Source organism: Gallinula chloropus, assembly GCF_964237585.1.
Source record: "Gallinula chloropus genome assembly, chromosome: 22".
NCBI classification, from domain to species: Eukaryota; Metazoa; Chordata; class Aves; order Gruiformes; family Rallidae; genus Gallinula; species Gallinula chloropus.
This window is the reverse complement of record NC_140107.1, coordinates 9,093,029-9,111,410: the sequence shown is the minus strand read 5'-3', so window position 1 is coordinate 9,111,410 and position 18,382 is coordinate 9,093,029. Positions and strand designations below refer to the sequence as shown.

The following is an 18,382-nucleotide window of genomic DNA, read 5'->3' as shown; positions in this document are numbered from 1 at the left end:
GGTGTGTTTCTGCTCGCCGTGTTTTTAAGGAGCAACCACTTCTACAGTGGGAGAAATGCTGTGGTGGATGGCTGGGCCTTGTCCTCAGGGCCTGGCATGGGGTGGCAGGCAGGAGGGCACCAAAATCCCAGCCCACGCCGTGGTGGTGCCTCCCTGCTCCCCCAGCCACATCATCTGCTTCCCTTTGACCTTGTCCAGAGGAGAAGGGCTGTGCCAGAGCCTGGGGCTGGGGCGTCCCGTGGTGGGGGAGAGGCTGGCAGCGAGCACTGGGAACCAGTGGCCAGTGCCCTCCAGCACCGTGTGGCACCACCGTGGCAGGACCCGGCGCAGCTGGGAGCTGCCTGGGCGGGCGTGGGCAGCGCCAGGGCCGAGCGCCCAGCCGGGGTTATCGCTGCCGACCGGCTTGTTTTCCCCCTGGTGCCTGAGCGAGGCCCCAGCGCTGCCCCGGCCCAGCCTTCCCCTCCCAGGGACAATAAATCTGTCCTGTCTGGTGCGGAGCCCTGAGGTCAGCAGCCAGTTCAGCGTTTTGCTCTGCTGGCCTTGCCTCGGGGGCCGGCTCCTGCCCTGCTGACAGCTTTACTGCTGGCTGTGTTTACCTCTGGAACCTGTTGTCTTTGGGCTGAATCGCTGCTTTCCAGCACTGCTGGGAGCTCGCAGGCCCTCACTGCCACGCCGTGTGTGAGGGCAGCTGAGGCTGGGTCAGGAGGTGCAGGAGGATTCTTGGGGCGATGCAAAAGCTGTCCCGGCCCTGGGGCTCACAGCACCTCTTGTGCCACCGCTGTGGTCCTCCTGCCAGGCTGAAGTCCCTGCCCTTAGCCTCCTGGTTTTCCCACCCTGGCAGCCGGGTGACGCTGGGTGATGGCTCTTGCCCATTGTGCATCCGGGTGGGAACGGTCCTGCGGCTCGGAAGCGTCCTCCGAAGTGCCTTTGTTTGTGCCTTTGTTCGCCCCGAGACTGAGCGGCTCCCCCGGCTGTTTATAGCCCATTGATCTGCCCGTTCCCAGGGCCACCGGGCACAATTGGGCTTTGTTGGGCTTTGTGGGGGCCTCGCTGCCCCGTTTCCTCCCCTGGGCCCACGCAGTGCCGGCCGGGCGGGGGGGCTGCTCCGGTGTGGTGCTGGAGTGGTGCTGTGGGGAGGGACTGAACGATGCTGCCTGGGCACCGATGGCACCTGCTGGGACAGCCCTTGTCCCCCTCCTGCCAAAGCCTTGCTGGGCTCTGAGTGTTTCCAGCTGTTTCCTTGAGCCTGGGGATTCCTGTCCATCCCCACTGCATTGCTGGGGGGGCTGTGGTCCTCTGCAGGGGCTGGGGCAGGGATGAAGCAGCTTCCCAGAGACCCGCTGCCTTTCTCCTAGAACCCTCGGTGCTGTAAACCCACCCTTCCTCCCATTGAATCCCAACAATGTGCTGCCTGGGAAGTGCCGGCTGGACAAGAATAGGAGCCGGCAAGAGCTCGGGGCTGGGGAGAGCAGCCACAGTGGTGCATGAGGAGTGAGAGGAAGCTGGACTGAATGAACCATGATGGCCAAAAAAAACCCCCCAGCCCCACACCACCTGGCTTCCCAAGCCTCCACACGGCCGCTCAAGCACCGGTTCTTGGTCTGAGCCGGCACATCCAGCTGTTCCCAGCACGACACAGCCCGGCACTGCAGCCGGAGCGCAGTGGAGCTGTGCCAGCAGCACGGGGGAAGCCTGTCCCCCAGGCAGGGAGTCCCTTCTACAAGGCAGCATCCTCCCAGGGCCTGTCTGGCTGTGGGCAGTCCCTGGCTGGGACTGGCTGCGGCTGCACGGTGCTGCAGGGCAGGGATTCACTCCAGCAGCTCCAGCAGCGCTGCCCATCCCTGCCCAGCGTGCCCTGGCCGTGCCCCAGGCTCAGGGGGAGCAAGCTGGCTGCTGTGCTCTTGGCAGAGCCCTGCTGCCTTGCTGCATCCTCCCTGACGACTCTGAGGGCAGCTGCAGCTCCCAGGCTGACCCCCTGCCCTTCCCAGGGCTGGGTTTGCTCCCGGGGGTCCCTCAGGAACAGCTTGTGAGAGGAGCAGGTGGCATTTTCCGGAGGCAGGATGCAGGGAGCGAGCCGGGACTGTGGTGGGGACGGACATGAGCTGTACCCCAGCTCACTGGGGCTTGGCCCAAGGGACTGGGGCAGCTGCTGTGCAAGCAGGGGCGGTGAGAGCCCCCCCGGCACGGCTCGGCACGGCTCGGCACACCTGGGCATCCGGCTGGCTCAGAGCGGGGACGCTTCAGCTGCGCGGGCTGGGGACACGCTGACCCTGCGGTGACACGAGGGCTGAGCAGGGTCACCCTGTCCCCTCTCTGCAAGGCCCAGAGCAGAGTTTTGGGCAGTGCAGGGGGCTCGGTTGGGGGCAACTGGGGGGGGTCTCACACTCCTGTGTCCTGTCCTGGAGCTGTGCAGTCACCCCAAGGCACCCGGGACCTGCAGCTTGGGGACACAGACCGTGCTCACCCCAGCTGCTCTAGACCCCAAACTGCACGTCCCCTTGGCATGTCCCCTGCAGCCCTTGGGGGTGCCTGCTCCCAGCTTGGCTGCATCCCCACCCCCAGCACCCCCAGGCCATTGCAGCTCCTTGCTTTTAGACCAACTCACTCCCCCCATCACCAAGAGAACCCCCTGAGCGTATGGGCAGCAGTTTCTGCCCTCCTGGCGCTGCACCAGGACGATGCCCTGAGCCATGGGCAGGGGCAGAACCCAGCCCGGGGTGGGCACAGGGTGCTGGGTGCCATGGTCCTGTTGCCTCCACACAAGGAAGCAGCCAGAGGGGAGGGACAATGTCAGGATGCGGGAAGTTGTTGGGGCCATTGAGCGCGTTTCCTCCCACCCCAGTTCTCACACGGGGCCGCATTGTCTCTGCCCGCGCGTGGAGGGCTAAATATAACCCCACACCGGGGATGGGCCTGGGGGGGCACGGGGGGGGGGGGGAACACTGTTTGGGGTCTGCTTTCCCTTCTTTGCACCTGTGGTCAGGATTGTCCCTGGTTTGGTGTTACTGATGGTGGGTGCTGAGGAGCAGTGTGCTGGGGGTCAGGGTCTGTGCCTGGCCCTGTCCCCAGGGGAATGCTGGGGGGGGGGTGTGTGGGGAAATGGGGTGTGGGGCAGCTGTGGGCAGAGCCCTGGGCATGGATGGGGCCCCACTTGGACTGGGGGGGGCCCTGCTGTGGCCCCAGTTGGCACCCCCTGCCCAGCCTCCTGCCCTCCCTCCCCTCTGAGCTGTGATGCTGCTCCCGCTGCAGCTCTTCCTGTGCGTGGGTCGGATTTAGGCACTTGCTGGGAAAACTTAAAAATAAACTCCTTGGTGCTTGGCCAGCGCCTTGGGCAGAGCCTTCCAGGCAGGACACGCTGCCACAGCCCTCCAGCTCCTCTCCTGCAGCCCTGAGGAGTGCAGGGGGGCTCCAGCATGGACTGGGCCTAACTGGGAAGAGGAACCTCCCTGTAAACCCACAGCCGTGGGGCAGGGTTTGGTGCAGGCTCTGGCAGCAGAGCGAGGTCCCCAGCAGGAATTGGGGTCCTGGGGAGCATGTGGCCCCCCTGGGACTGGCAGAGCCACCCCAGAGCCTTTCCTGACATGGGAAGCTCTGCGCATCCAACCCCCCTTTGCCCCCTCCAACCATCCTCCCAAACCTCTGGCGCGCAGCGGTGCTGGCCCTGCATCCAGGGACACCCCACACCTGAGCAGTCCCAGCCTCAGGCACCCACCAATCCGTCTGTCCACCTCTCCACCTCTTCTTTCTGCACCTTCACCATGGCACCTTTCTCCCTGGGCACTCTCTTCCAGGAGCCAAGGCTGTGGGAGCAGCCCCAGGGTGCTGCCTGCACCCTGCTGAGGAAGGCAGCCTGGCACGGAGGGACGTGGATGGGCCTTGGGAAGTATTGGGATAAACCCCACAGGGCTCTTAGGTGGGGGTACATAAGCTGCCCTCACCCAAAACCCATGCTGAGGGTGATGGGGGGGGGGGGTGTCACAGCCTGCGAGTGGCCTCAGGAACACTCCATGGGGGTACCCAGGGTGCTGCTGCCACCCCAGCTGGGTGGGTCCTGGGGGTCCCAGTGCCATCACATCACAGCACATACTCAGGGCCGTGCTGGCTGCCTGTTATCCCAAAACTGGACCCAGAGCTGGGTGCCAGGGATGGCCCGTGGGGAGCAGCAGCCCCCAGGCTGTGTCACCACAGGGCTCAGTGTGGCTATACAGGGCCAGGAGTTCCCAGAAAGGGACCGGAGGGGCCTGTTTACTCAGGAGGGAACACGGAGGTGTGAGACAGGCAGCGGTGTCCGGCTGGCTGCTATCTGTCCCCGGGCTGTGCCAGAGGGCTTCACCCCACCAGCCTGCACCCTTATCAGCTCCAAACTTTTATTTGCCTAAGAGCCACCCCCCTGCCTTCTGGGGGCTGCTGCCAGCACTGGTCACGGCTGCTGTCCCCTCCCCAGCTCAGGTGAGCCCTTTGCTGTTGTTGTTGGCCAGGTCCTGGTGGCGTGGGGGTCACACCAACAGCCCTGAGCCGCCTTGTCACAACACGGGAACAATAGCAGGGGCCAGAGAGCCACGTTTGTGCAGCACCCGTGGCTGGGCACCGTGTCCAGGCAAAGGGGGCTCTGGGCTGTCTTTGTTTTCCACCTTGTAGGGATGTTTGGAAAAGCCTGATGCTCCCCTGGTGCCAACAAAAACATCAGCCCAGGAGCTGGGAGGTGAGGGGGGAGCGCTGCCGGCCGGTAAACACACAGTGCGACTGCTCCGTTACCTCTCACACGGGCACTTCCTCCTGGCTGAGCTGCTCTCCCCTGGAAGCTGCAGCACCCTGGGGCTTTGCAGCTCTGCTGCTGCCTGGTGAGCATTGGGCTGTGGGTCCCTCATTGCACTGGGAAGCACCAGGGGGTCCCCATCGGGCATCATCAGGAGCTGGGCAGGGTGCCTCTAGAGATGGAGGGACACAGGGCAGGGTCTCTCCAGGGGGGATCTGCCCCAGCGACCTCATGGATGGTGCTGGGGGGGGGGGGGGTGGCTAAGAGCTGACAGCACGCACCCCCAGACCCTCACCCCAGGGGATTTGGCACCCCAGCAGGGACAGGAGCCAAGGGCTCAGCCGCCAGCCCTGGGTCTGCTCCCAGGGCAGCACAGAGCGGTGCCTCCCTCTCCACTTCCTCCAGTGGCCGATGGCAGCGATATCACCCTGTATCACCCATATTTCATTTTCTCCAGGGTATTTTTAGCCTGTCCCACCCTTGCTGAAGAGGCCCTTAGCATAGAGCAGGCTCTGCCCTGGGCTGGCTTGGCCAGAGAACATAAACAACAGTCCCAGGCGCATTGTGTGCCTTTATCTGCAGCTCATTTCCACCTATTATACAGCCCCAGCAGCTCCACAGCCCTGCGTGGGGTTTATCTTGCAGCGGGGAGGATGGCTGCAGCGCCCTGCTCTGCTCCAGCCCAGGGGACAGGACACCAGAGCAGGGAGGGCTGTGGTTTAGGAGGGCAAGTGGCACTGACATGATGGGAACTCAGTGCCACGCTCAGCCCCATGCTCCCCCCAGCACCCACAGGAGGGGGTTTCCCTCTCCCTTAGCCCCAAACTCTCGCCCACCCTCCCCCCGGCAGCTGCGCAGAGCACAGGCACACCACGCTGCACCTTCAGCACTCATCCAGCTTTATTCAACAAGAGGCAACACTGACCCTGCCCGGGGGGCTGTGGGGGGAAGGAAACAGCACTGAGGGCAGCACCCACACCCCACACCCGCGTCTCGGTCACACAGGACCAACAGTCCCTCCGTCACAGCGCGACCGTCCCGGTTCACAGCATCACTCAGGGAAGTTGGGGCAACCGTTGTCATGGCAGCCATTGGTTCTTTGGTCTGTGCCCCCCACCCCCCCAGCACCTCAGCTCACAGCAGGAGATGACTAGTGCAAAGTAATAAAACCAACCCCCCCCAAACCAGAGGCTGCCAGGCTAATTCCTGCCCCCCACAAACCCTCAGGGCTCAGGGGTGTGCAGCCCAGGCTGGACACAGCTCCCCAACTTCCCTGCACAACTGCACCTTTAAGGCAGAAAGCTCCACGCTCAGACAGTTAAAAATAACTTAGAGACACACATCACATGGGAAAGGGTCCGGGGCCAGGAGGCGAGGGGGGGCTCGCACGCCCCGCAGCACCCGAGCGGTGACCCGTCAGGGTCAGTCCCAGCTGCTGCTGGCTCAACCCCCACCCCCCCGGGGAAGGGGGCAGCTCCAGACACAAACCCTAGGCAGGAGCTGCGGGCCCTGCTGCCTCCCATCCGTGTCACAGGAACAGGACAGGGCTGGTAGCCAGGATCCATCCGGCAGCGCTGCCCCCAGCCCCGTTCCCCCCATCCCTCCCCAGCGGCTTCCCACGGCCGCACGCTCGGCTCTCACGCCGGCGGGGGCTGCGCCAAGCACCGAGGTCCGGCTGAGCCACGGGTCCCCCGGGGCAGCAGCCTCCCGAGCAGCCTCGGGGACAGCCTGTTCCCAGCCCTGTGGCCCTGGGGATTTCTCCCTTTCCCATGGCAAGGCACATGGGACACGCTGTCCTGGGGAACTTTTCTGGCCGTTTCCTTCCTTGCAGGGTCTGTGCAGAAAACTGGGGGGAGCGGAGGCTGGGTCCAGGGCAGCGCTCAGCCCTGCTCCCGAGCATCGCATCCCCGGGATGGGCAGGTCTCTGCGGGCACAGCCTCCGGACGGGAGACTTGGGTACAGCACCAGGCAGGAGGCAGCTGCCCACCCATGGCCAGCACCTTTGCAGGCACGAGGGGCTGTGGAAGGTGCCCTCGGCCAGCCGGGGCCAGCCCGGCACTAAACGTACTGCTTTTTGGAGGCTGAGCTCCCGGGACGGCTGCACAGCTTCTCCTCCGGGGTGGGGGCTTCAGCAGCCCTGGGGGCGTAGGGGTCCGACAGAGGCCTGTTGCCACTGCCCAGAGCCAGGTTCTCCTCGTTGTGATAGTTGGCCCAGTTCTGCTCGCTGGAGAGCTTGTTGTAGGCCTGGTAGGGCGGCATGTGGCTCTCGGCCATGGGCAGGAAGGGGTAGTGCTTGGGCGGGTAGGGGCCTGAGACCATGTCGTCAGCGAAGGCGTCCCTGCTTGGGCTGGTGGGCACAGAGACTTTCTTGATGTTGCTAAGCAGGTTCTTGCAGCAGAGGTGGAAAAGCTCCAGGAGGTTCAGGATTAGGGAGATCAGGCCCATCACCAGCATGAAGATGATGAAGATGCTCTTCTCGGTAGGGCGAGAGATGAAGCAGTCCACCTGATGAGGACAGGGGTCCCTCTTGCACACGTAGCGGGGCACCATGGAGAAGCCATACAGGTACCATTGGCCAACAAGGAAGCCAGCCTCAAAGATGCTCTTGCAGATCACGCTGATGATGTACGTCCACATCAGCGCCCCGCGGATCTTGAGCCGCCCGTCCTCAGTCATGTAGATCTTGGACATCTTCTTCTCCACAGCTGCCAGGGCCTGCTCGATCTTGGGGTCCTTGCTGTGTATAGCCCGAAGCTCACTCTCCTGTTGCTTCAGCTTCTCCTCCTTCCGGGAGAGATAGACGACATGGCCAAGGTAAATGAGGGTTGGGGTACTGACGAAGAGGAACTGGAGCACCCAGTAACGGATGTGGGAGATGGGGAAGGCTTTGTCATAGCAGACGTTGGTGCAGCCTGGCTGCTTGGTGTTGCACACGAAGTCCGACTGCTCGTCCCCCCAGACGGACTCCCCAGCCAAGCCCAGGATGAGGATGCGGAAGATGAAGAGCACAGTGAGCCAGATCTTCCCGATCACAGTCGAGTGCTCCTGGACTTGGTCCAGCAGCTTCTCCAGGAAGCCCCAGTCGCCCATCTTCCAGGGAACCTTGTGCCTCTACCAGCAGAGAGAGGAGGGAAGGGAAACCAAGTCAATAACCAAGTCAATTCTCTATTTCCATGCTGGAGAACCCAGGGCAGACAGGGCTACCTAAGCCCCAGGCTTTCCCAGGACACAGCTGCTCTGCCCAGGATCTCAGCAAACCCACCAAGGAGCACCCCAACCTGGGGCAGTGAAGCCAGGCAGGATTTCTGAGCCCACTACAAAAACACGAGGCTGGGGAAGAAGAGGCAGCGAAGGGCTTCACCTCCCCCAGCAGCACCCACACCTCGTGGTGCCATGCTGGGGACAGCCCGCAGCAAAGGGCTGGTTTGGGGCTGCGCTGGGAGATCAGGACCACAGCAGAGGCTCGCAGGAGCCACCCAGATTTGCCTCTTCAACAGAGCACTGCCCCAGCTCTCCCCAAAACCGGAGCAGCAGGGTCACAGGAGGGGCAGCTCAAACCCCTGGGGTACAGCAGCCGCCCATCCACCCCAAACCCATGGGCGGGTTCCCAAGCAGCTCCCCTGCTGTGGGGCGATGGCACCCCCCGCAGCACGCTCCCCGCTCACCCCGCAGACCACTCACCGCACACGGACCCGCTGCCGCTCCCGGGCCCCCGGCCGCCTCCCAGCAAACCCAGCCCGGAGCTCAGCCCTGCAGCCCCGCTGGGAGAAATGAAGCACTCGCAGCCCGGGCTCCTAATTAACCTCTGCCAATTAAGCAGTCAGAGGTGTCAGCCGGGCCGTTAAAGGGACACCCACCCGCGGTGGGTGCGGGGGCTGGGGGGTCCGAAGCAGAGCGGTGCAGGCAGCGAAGGGTGCCCGAGGCAGACAGACAGCGGGTGCCAGCGGTGGGGGTGCCCCCTGTCCCCAAGCGCCGTGTCCCCGAGCGGTGCCCGATGCCGCGGGGGTGGCCGCAGCCGCCGGGGTCCGGGCGCCGCTCACTCACCTCCGCCGCGCCGGGCACGTCCCGCCTGGCTCGGGCCGCGCTGGGTGTGAGCGGCCGGGCCGGGCCGGGCGGCTCTGGCCGTGCGGGGCCCGGGGGAGCCGGGGGAGGAGCGCGGGCAGGAAACCGGGGGGCCGGGGCTTACGACGTGCCGCAGGTGTGCGGGGCCGCCCCGTCCCGCTGCCCCCGCTCGAGGGGGCGGCCCCGGCGGGGCGGGGTGGGGGCGGTGGGTCCGCGGAGCACCGCCCTGCGGGGACCCCCGGGGCCAGCGGCGGCCCGTCGGGGCTGAAGCCGGTGGGAAGCCGGCGGGGGCTGCGCGGGGAAGCCCGGGTGTCCCTGCGCGGGAACCGCCCGGTGCCCGGCACCGCCCGTGCCCGGCTGCGGCACCGGGACAAACCCGCTGAGCCGGGGGGCGCCGAGGGAGGGTCCCGCCCGTGATGTGCGGACCCACGGGTGGGACCCTCAGCAAGTCACCCCTCTGCGCGCCCCGAAAGCCGCCGCCCTTCTGCTGCCCGCACCACGGGCGGAGGGTACCGGGGCTGGGGACGCGCCCCGGGGATGCTCCGTCCCCTGCCCGCTCCGGCCGTGCGGCTCCAGCGGCGCTCGGCGGGTCCCGCCGCGGGTCCGTGAGGCGCGACGGGCGCTGGGTGGTGCTGGAGCCACACCGGAGCCCGCCGCGTCCCCGGGCCCTGGGCTGAGCTGCGCCCGGGGTCCGGGGGCTGGGACCCGCCATCAGGTTCTCAGCGGGGCTTTGCTGTCGGGGGGCTCGGGCGGGGCTGGGGGGGGGCGGTAAGGAGCGGGGACAGCGGCCGGGCGGGTGCTGGTATTTTATGTATAGGGTTAAATCCTGCTGACTTGGGGCGGGGGCGGGGGGGAGCTTGGCAACCCCCCTGTGCACCCGCTGTCCGCAAAGGGCTGGCACACTCGGTGTGAGCTGCACGGGGCGAGGGGCCGGGGCTGTCGAAACCAGAAACTGGGCCAGTCCGCACACACAACTGGGAGCTGCCGCCCCTCCAGCCCCGAGACGCGGCATTTCCTCTTCGCGGGCCGTGCTGGGCAGCGCCGGAGCAGCCTTGTTATGTTTAATAGGAAAGGGTTGCCCTGCCCCGAGTGACGCCCACGTGTCCCTGCACCGCAGCACCAGCGCTCTGCGGAGCGCAGCGCCCATCTCCCAGCCAGCACACCGCGAGGCACTGCTTCCCCCATCACCATCTCCCAGGCTGTGGCCCCCCTCGCAGTGCCTGTCCCCAGCGATGCCCAGTGCCCCACCAGTGCTCCATGGCTGCCCCAAAACCGCTAAGAACCAGAGCTGCCCTCACCCTCAGATGTGCCCCCTCCCTTGTTTCTTTACCTGCCAGGAGGACCGTACCCAGCACAGCCCCCGGTGAGGTGTCCCAAAGCAGGTTTCCCAAAGCAGCCCCCCAGTGCTGGTGCCAGAGCCGCTTCCCAGCCGGACACCTTGTGCTGTTCAGCTTCCTGGAGCATGTTTCTTTTGGCTGAGGTTGCCCCATGCCCAGGGCTGGTGACAGAGTGCTGGGGTGCCCATGAGAACATCCTGTGCTGGAAGCACCTTTTATGTGTCTTGGCACAGAGACACGTAACCCTCCTGGAGATATGGGCATCGCTGTCACGGCCTCTCACAGCAGCCTGAGCCCCGACACTGTCAGTGCATGCCATGACACGACCATGGGTCTGGGGGAGTGTGGGTGGGGGGCACAGAGCTGGAAACGCAGTTGGCCAGGGCACCAGCAGACCCGCTGTGTAGCGCTGCTTAAGGAGAGATTAAATGGAAATAATTTCTATTTATTGCAGTATTTATCAAGCTTTAGTAAATAATTCATGCTGATCCCTCCTTGATTTCCTTGGGGAACAGTGTGCGGTTCTGGTGGATCAAAGTTTAGTGGCACGTGATGAGCTGAGAGGACGTGGAGCAGGCAGAGCTGGGCACACCGACCAGGGGCTCGACCTGTGCTGCCCTGGCTTGAGTGGGAGTGAAGAACACCCATCTACAGGCTCCTGGATGACCTCTGCAAATCCATGTCGTCTTCCCAGTCCCTGGAGCAGATCTGCTCACTGTCCCTTTGGATCTGTAGCTGATGCTGTGTGTGAGGCGTCTGTCTGAGGGGAGGGTGGGCAAAAGGCACCGGGGGGAGCGGCAGCGCCAGCAAAGCAGCTGGGCAGGGTATCAGCAAAGGGGGAAAAGCTTCTCCTGCCCCTTCTCAGGGACTGTCACTGTGCTGGGTGACACCAGCCCTGACCGGTGTGTTTGTACCTGGCGTGGGAGCAGCAGAGCTGGAGGACCCACAAGAAGCTGTTGGGACATGGGAGCCCTCAGGCTCCCTCCTGTCAGCCCCAGTCCCCTGTGCCCTCCAAGCTGAATGGTTTCACCCCTCACAGCTTTTGGTTGGGCTCTCTGATGGGTCACACAGCACCAGTTGCTGTGACAGGGACTGGCTGCTGGGCAGAGCGATGTCCAAGCCCTACGGCACCACCACATGCAGCTGACAGAGCTGGGGCTGCCCTCGCCTTACCTGCATCTGCTCGGGCACCCATGGGCCCCTCTCAGGGAACTTTAGTTTGTTGGGTTTAGTCATTATTCACACGGGTCGACTCTCGAGGGCTGGGGGGCTTGGCAGGCTTGAAAAGCTGCTGGGCCAAGGGGAAGGCGAACCGGCCGGGACGGGCGAGCTCACAGCTCCTCTCCTCTGTGGAAAGAACAGACACCCTCAGGCATGCCCACGGGCAGCCAGCACCCACCTGCCGCCCAGCGTGTCCCTGCTGCTGGGACACTCAGGGACGTGCCCGCAGACCCAGGCAGGAGAGTTCCCGTGATGTGTCCCCCTCCCCTTTTGAGCCATCGAGGTCCCGGCTGAAGAGTCTGGTTGGTGGCATCACCGGCGGCCACCTCTGTGGCCAGCCATCCCCGGACACGTGTCCCTCCCTCTCCCCCTCCCAGTGCCCGGTCAGACGGCAGTCAGGTTGGGAGCCGGGGCCCGTAGGGCTGCCACACACCTAGTCTGGGGCTTGTTGTCCTTCTCCTCCGCCTTGAGGTGGCACTGGCAGGTGGAGGCCTTGCTGTAGCTGACGGAGCGCTTGGTGGATTTCTTCCACTTCCGCACGTTGCGCACAAACCGCTTGAAGATGAGGTAGAAGATCTCACAGACGGTGAGGACGATGCAGATGGAGGAGGCTCCGACCATGAAATAGGTGAAGACCCTTTTCTCGGTTGGCCGAGCGATGTAACAGTCCACGGTGTTGGGACAGGGCTGCACGTTGGTGCACTTGACCAGCCGTGGCAGGTCAAAGCTGTCCCACATCTTGTGGAGGAGGTAGAGGAACAGGATCTCTATGATAAGCTTGAAGAAGAGGCTGAACAGGTAGGTCCACCACAGCCCGCCGTGCTTCTTGCCCGTGTTGCTATAGAGCTTGGGGCAATTCTCCCCATTCTTCTCCCGGTTCTTCTTCTCCCGGTCCTCCCGGTAGGCCACGTGCATGATGACCAGGAGGGAAGGGCAAGTGACAAAGATGAGCTGCAGGGCCCAGAGGCGGATGTGGGAGATGGGGAAGAAGTGGTCGTAGCAGACGTTGGTGCAGCCCGGCTGCCGCGTGTTGCAGTCGAAGTCCTTCTGCTCGTCTCCCCACACGCGCTCAGCCGCCACCACGTAGACCAGCACCCGGAAGACGAAGACCACGGAGAGCCAGATGCGGCCGAAGGCTGTGGAGTACTTGTTGACCCCGCTGAGCAGGGCCTGCAGCGTCTTCCAATCCATGGCGGCCGGCGCAGGCCGGAGTCACCCAACCTGAGAGAGCAACAGAAGCGGCAGGTGAACAGGCAGAGTGGGCCGCGGCCGCAGGGCAGCTCCTCTCTTGCTGCTCTTAATCTCATTGTCCTCCCAGACTCTAAAGGAGGGAAGGGGGAGATGAGGTATTAGGGGGAAGTTCTGTGCAGAGAGAGTGGTGAGGGGCTGGAAGGGGCTGCCTAGAGAGGGGGTGGATGCCCCATCCCTGGGGGTGTTCAGGGCCAGGTTGGATGGGGCCCTGGGCAACCTTGTGTAGCTCCAGGCCTGGAGGTTGGTGTCCCTGCCTGTGGCAGGGGGTTGGAGCTCTGTGACCCTTGGGGTCCCTTCCAACCCAGCCCAGCCTGTGATTCTGTGATTCTAAGCCTCTGCCCCCCATGGCATTACAGACATTTGGGGTGGAGGGACCATCCCTCTCTAGACGGTAAAGCCCAGCCCCACACTTTCCTGGTGAGTCAGAGGTGACTCAATCTCTCTGCACTTCCTTCTGAAGGAGGCTCTGTGGTGAGGGATGAACCACCCGGCCACGTTCCTGCCACCGAGCCCCTGGGCTGATTGCACAGCTCGGTGTGAACTGGCAGCGCAGTAGCCTGGAGCGGGTCAGGACCCACACGCAGGGTCAGCTCAGCGTGTCAGCAGAGCAAAGGTTTGCGTGGCCACCAGCCCTGCCAGCTGGCAGGTCTCTTGGGATGGGGCAGGAGGGGCCAGCAGTGGATTTCCATCCCAAAATGCATCTTCCTTCTCCCCGTCTGCCCAGGGGTGCACGTGCTGATGGATGGCAGGATGGATCCCTGGTGCCCTGCCAGCAACTCGTGGGGTGCAGCACCCAACCAGCACAGGTCCCAGTCTGTGCCCCCTAGGCTCATCCTCTTGCCTCCCTAGGGTTTGGTGTGGCTCAGCCATGCTCCCCTGCATAACCTCCACTAGCAGGATGGAGACAATCCCAGGGGATCTCAGGCTTGGTCCCAGCTGGTCCCAGCCTTCCCCCAGCCTCAGTTTCTCCATGGGTAAAACTGGCTGCTCTGCTTTGCTAATGCTGAGAGCCGAAGGGGAAGCAGCTGCTGCAGCGCTGGGATGCTGGGACAGGCCAGAGACTGGTTTTCTCTCTCTCAGGTGACGCCCAAGGCAGCCCAAGCACTGGTGAGAGTGGGGCTGCTGAAAGCGACAGTCCCTGAGTGTCGTCTCCCAGTCGCCCTGGCCGGCACCCCGCTGCCGGCACCCTGAGGCTGGGTGTCAGCCAAACCAGCTCCACAGCTCAGCCCCGGGGCTGCCCCAGTGAGAGGAGGGTGTCATGCTGAGCCTCACCCGCAGCTCTCCTGCTGTACAAACCCTGGGTGACTGATACCCAGAGCTGAGCTGGCAGCTCTTGGCTCCGTGCTGGGAAGGTGTTTCCCCTGGGAGCGGGCTTCACAGGACGGATGGGCTGGATCCTTCCCCACCCCGCTGGCTTTTCAGGAGTTGCTTTGAGCAACATGGGGATGGGGTGGGGGGAGGGCTGCAGTGTGTGGGTGAAGACCAGAGCAAAGCACCCCCGATCCCAAAGCGAGCAGGGCAGGCTGAGCCTTCGGAGGACAGAGCTGAGCACCAGTAATGCTCCAAGGGGACTTTTTGCAGCCTCTTTGTAAGAATTAATCCAGTTTTGTGAGGAGCTGCAGGGTTTTGTGGGCCTGTGCCTGATGGCAGGGACATGCCATGGGCTGGCTCCTCGTGTGGCCCAGGAATGGTCCAGCTGAGGGGCTGCAGCGATGGGTGGCTGTGGGGCTGTGGGGCTGTGGCTGTGGGGCTGTGGCTGTGGGGCTGCAGCACTCGGTGCTCCCACAGCACTGGCAGGAGGAAGAATGTGCCGAAACGCCGCCGTGGGAGCCACAACTGGCCCAGCAGGTTGGGGCCGTGGCCGGGGAGGCGGCAAGGCAGATAGCAAATGCTTCTGGGGGGGGTTGGGAGGGGGAACACATCCCAGATACCTCCAGCCCCAACATTTTATTCCTGCACCTTCTACAAGAGATGTTTGGTGTAAGAAAAATGTGGGGTTTGGGTTTTTTTTTGTTCTGTTCCTGGCTGTTGGGGAGCATGCCTGGGGTTGTGGAACAGCCCAGGAACCAGCTCAGGTCTCAAACTAGATGGAAAGCTTTCACCAAGCCCCAGCGCTGATTCCTCCCTTCCCCACTGGGGTCTGTCAGCACCTCACCCTCACATCCCCACTCCCAAAGAGCCGCGTCCCGTTGCCCACCCAGCACCCTCAGAGACATACCTGGAGGAGGCTCAAGCTCCTTCCACCTCACCGGGGGCTGTGGGGTGGGAAGAGCCCAGCATGGGGCATGGCCAGGGGTGCGATGGCACACGGGCGCTCAGGGTCTCCTGATCCGGGGAGGGCTGCACGGCACGATGAGGTGTCCCGAGGCTGCAAGGAAGGATCAGAGGCTGGAGTGCTGCCCAGAGCCTCTGGGGCTGCTCGGAGCCTGTCCCTGGTCAGGGTTAAGTTGCAACAAGCCCCAAACTTGCTGCTGGCTCAGGGATGCACCGGGAGGGGCATCCGAGCTGTGCAGAGCAGAGCTGGGGTCCCGGGGCAGGGTGTGCTGAGTGCTGGGGCTGTGCCTCTGCCTGGCTCTGCTTGCTGCATTGTCTGACACTGGGAAATCCTCCTCCTCCCCAGCAAACCCGTGGCTAGCCGGGACAGGGTGCAATCACAGTGCTCCCGCCCTTTGCTTTAAAACCGGGAGGGGGGAGCTGCTGGTTTCCCCTCCTCAGCTGGTGTCAGTGGTGGCCCCACAGCTCCTGCGTGGCCCCATGGCCAGTGACCCCTCGCCAGCCTGCCAAGACACCCATGCCCCCATCTCCTGCGGGCAACACCTCCCAGCACCCACCTGCCCAGCACCCACCTGCCCAGTTCAGCCCAGCGCTGGCTCTGGCCATGGACCCACGATGAGGCAGGAGGGGGAATGCAAGCCCAGTGCTGAGCCGGGTGCCGGGGTGTGGTGCTGTGGGAGCCCCGCAGCCCAGCCGGTGCTGACCGGCATCCAGGAGGAGCAGAGGCAGTGCTCCAGGTGTGCTGGGCTCTGCCTGCAGCGCTGCTTTGCCCCTGGTGAAGCCCAGCACCATCACCAGCCCCCAGCGTGCCAGCCCGCTGCGTCACCGGCGCGTCTTGCCCTGCGTGGGTGCAGGGCGTTGGGCCCGAAAGCGCCTGGCTCCTTCTGGGGTGCACAGCAGAGCGGGGCTGTGCACTTCTCTGGGGGGGGCTCAGCCTCTTTTGGTCCCTGGGGAGGGTGGTGGGACAGAGGAGCAGAGCTGGGGGTGTCCATTCCCGCTCCTCAGGGTGCTATGCTGTGCCATCCCCCTGCAACACCCCCAGGGTGCTCAGCCCCATGGGCCGGGGACCCCGGCACTGCTGTGGGGTCCTGATATGGGACTGTGTGATGTCCCCACCTTGAGCCAGCACAGCCACAACGCAGCTCCCACCTTCACCCCATTAACACCCTGGGCTCCCTCTCCCCCCACAACCTGCAGGTCCCCAGCAGCCCTGCGAGCACCCCACACCCCTGCCCCAGCACCCTGGAGGTACCTGCCCAGCCGATAAAGAGCCAGAGGGAGGTGCCTGGACCTGGGCAGCTTTCGGAGCAGGGAAGCTCTCGCTGGGCTGTGCTGTTGGGCACCCTCCTGCGTGCCCGGGTTTCGTCCGCGGCGCTGAGCGCGTGTGGGGAGGGGAAGGGTAGTTTGTTCTGTTCCCAGTGACTGGGTGAGTCTGGCAAACAGCTCCCGGAGAGGTTCTTGTCAGCGCACATGCACACACACGCTTGGGTTGAACAATCAAGGCGGGTCAAGTCCTGCAGCCAGATGGAAGGAGCTGGATTCCTCTGCTGGCGAGGCTGCAGCCCCAGCCTGGTGACGCTGGGTCCCCCGCACGGGTGGCTCCGGGCTGCGGAACCCGGCAGCGAGCCCCAGGCAAGACCAAGGCAGCTGGGGTCTGGCACCGGGCTCACCCCATCCCCCAGCAGCCCTTCCTAGGAATCACAGGTTATGCAATTATAGCCCACTTTTTAATGAGTTTGCCTTAGTAAAGAGTTATGCAACAGCACGTCGGTATCTCCAGCCTACAGTGCTGGGCAGACACTGTCCCACCAGCACCAGGGTATCCTGGATGAGACCTTTCCCAGACCATGTGGCAGTGGGGACCACTGCACCAGGACCCTGCCCTGCCAGCTGCCCCCAGCCCTGTCCTCGTGGGACCCTTGGGGACACATCCCTGTCCCCAGGGTGACTCCCAGGAAGCTGAGCCAGTCCCTCCCTGCTCAGGCAGCTGGGTGCTCCACTCAGCCTCTTCCCTGGGAGCAGCCCTGATTTCGTGGTTCTGTGATCACTGTGTTTTCCTGGGAGCTCCCCAGGCCCTGGAGTCCCACATGGTGCCTCGCTGGGGCCACCCATCCCGTGGGGACACCTTTGGAGAGCCCTGGCGGGTGCTGGGTGCTGTGAGAGGTTTGCTCCCTGCTCTCGGGGCAGACAAGCAGCTGCAGCTCACCCAACGACTGTTTCACTCCAGGAAGTCAAATAAAGCCCGTGGGGGTTTGCTGAGCTGGGACGTGGCAGGGAGAGGCCATGGGGGGGGGGGGGGGGAGGGGGGCAGGGCACCAAATGCAAACCCCTGGGGGAGCTGGGGTTGTGGAGTGGGGTGAGCCCAGAGGAGGGGCAGACACGGGCACCCCCATCCTGGACAAGAGGTCTCTGGAGGAGTCTGGAGCCTCCCTGCACCCAGGAGCTGCCTTTGCACTGTCCTATCGAAGCATCAGGAATCTGAGCTATGCTCTAGAGCACCAGGAATCTGGGGGCTGTGGCCTTCGAGATAAAAAACCTCAGAGAGAAGGAAAACGTCAAGAACCATCAGCAGTTCTGATTTCTTGCCCTGATCCTGGTAAAACCCTGGAAGGGTATGTGAAGTGTGGGGCCAGACCCCCCACCCCCACCCCACCCCCCCCCCCACTCCCCCCCCCCCTGACAGCCTCTTGTCCACAATTTCAGCGTTTCAGGAGCAATCACATGGCTGTGGAGAGAAAATCCAAGTGCCTTTTGGCACAGGCAGAAGGTTTCCCCTGAGGCGGTTGGGTGGGGGATGGAAACACCCTGTGTTTGCAGTTTTTCAGCAGCTAAGCTGGGTATTTGGGCGTCCCAGCGAAGGGCAAGTCCCTGCAGCCCCTCTGCCACCCCTCTGCTGACTGATCCAGTGCAGGTGCCAAGGGAGTTCGGTGTCTCTCAGCACTGGGAGCCCTTGGAGGAGCTTGGGGTGCCTGTCACCATGCTGAGCCAGAGCAGGGTGACAGCAGGCTGCAGAGCCAGATGTGCACAGTGAAAACACAGAGGGACTTCCAGCGCCCCCACCTCATGTCCTCCATGAAGGAAGAAGACTGAGGAGCTGATCAGGCAGCCACCAAACCAGCAGGAAAAACTCAAAAGTCTCCTTAAAGACTCAAAGTCTCTTTAAAAGGGTCTTAAATGGGGCATCGCAGGAGGCAGCACTTGACTGGCACCCAGCCCTGCCTTTGATCCCCAGCTCCCTGTCAGCAGCATCCCAGCCACCCTGGCTGTCCAGCTCCAGGGCCATGTCCCTGGGGAGAAGCTCTGCCCTGCAAGCGCCGGGCGCAGGAGTCGTGGGAGCCTGGGAGCTGGCAGCATGCTGGGTGTAGATCAGAGCTTCTCCTGGGTTCCCAGCAACAGGCAGTACTTGGGAAGGGTACAAACAGCCCCTCCCTGGGCAGCTGAGGCTGCCCCCAACCTGCATCACCGTGCACATGAGCCCATC

At 63.8% G+C, this 18,382-nt stretch overlaps 2 protein-coding genes across 2 annotated transcripts; both read right to left on the bottom strand.

Annotated features, from left to right (window-relative positions):
* Positions 1-6,814: 6,814 nt before the first annotated feature.
* GJA4 (gap junction protein alpha 4) lies at positions 6,815-7,846 on the bottom strand (the record flags this gene model as incomplete). Its single annotated transcript, XM_084274440.1, has 1 exon — positions 6,815-7,846. One exon carries the CDS (start codon positions 7,844-7,846, stop codon positions 6,815-6,817), a length of 1,032 nt encoding a protein of 343 aa, XP_084130566.1.
* Positions 7,847-11,376: 3,530 nt separating this feature from the next.
* GJB3 (gap junction protein beta 3) lies at positions 11,377-12,567 on the bottom strand (the record flags this gene model as incomplete). Its single annotated transcript, XM_084274330.1, has 2 exons — positions 11,377-11,502; positions 11,810-12,567. 2 exons carry the CDS (start codon positions 12,565-12,567, stop codon positions 11,487-11,489), a joined length of 774 nt encoding a protein of 257 aa, XP_084130456.1. The 3' UTR covers positions 11,377-11,486.
* Between the last annotated feature and the right edge of the window lie 5,815 nt (positions 12,568-18,382).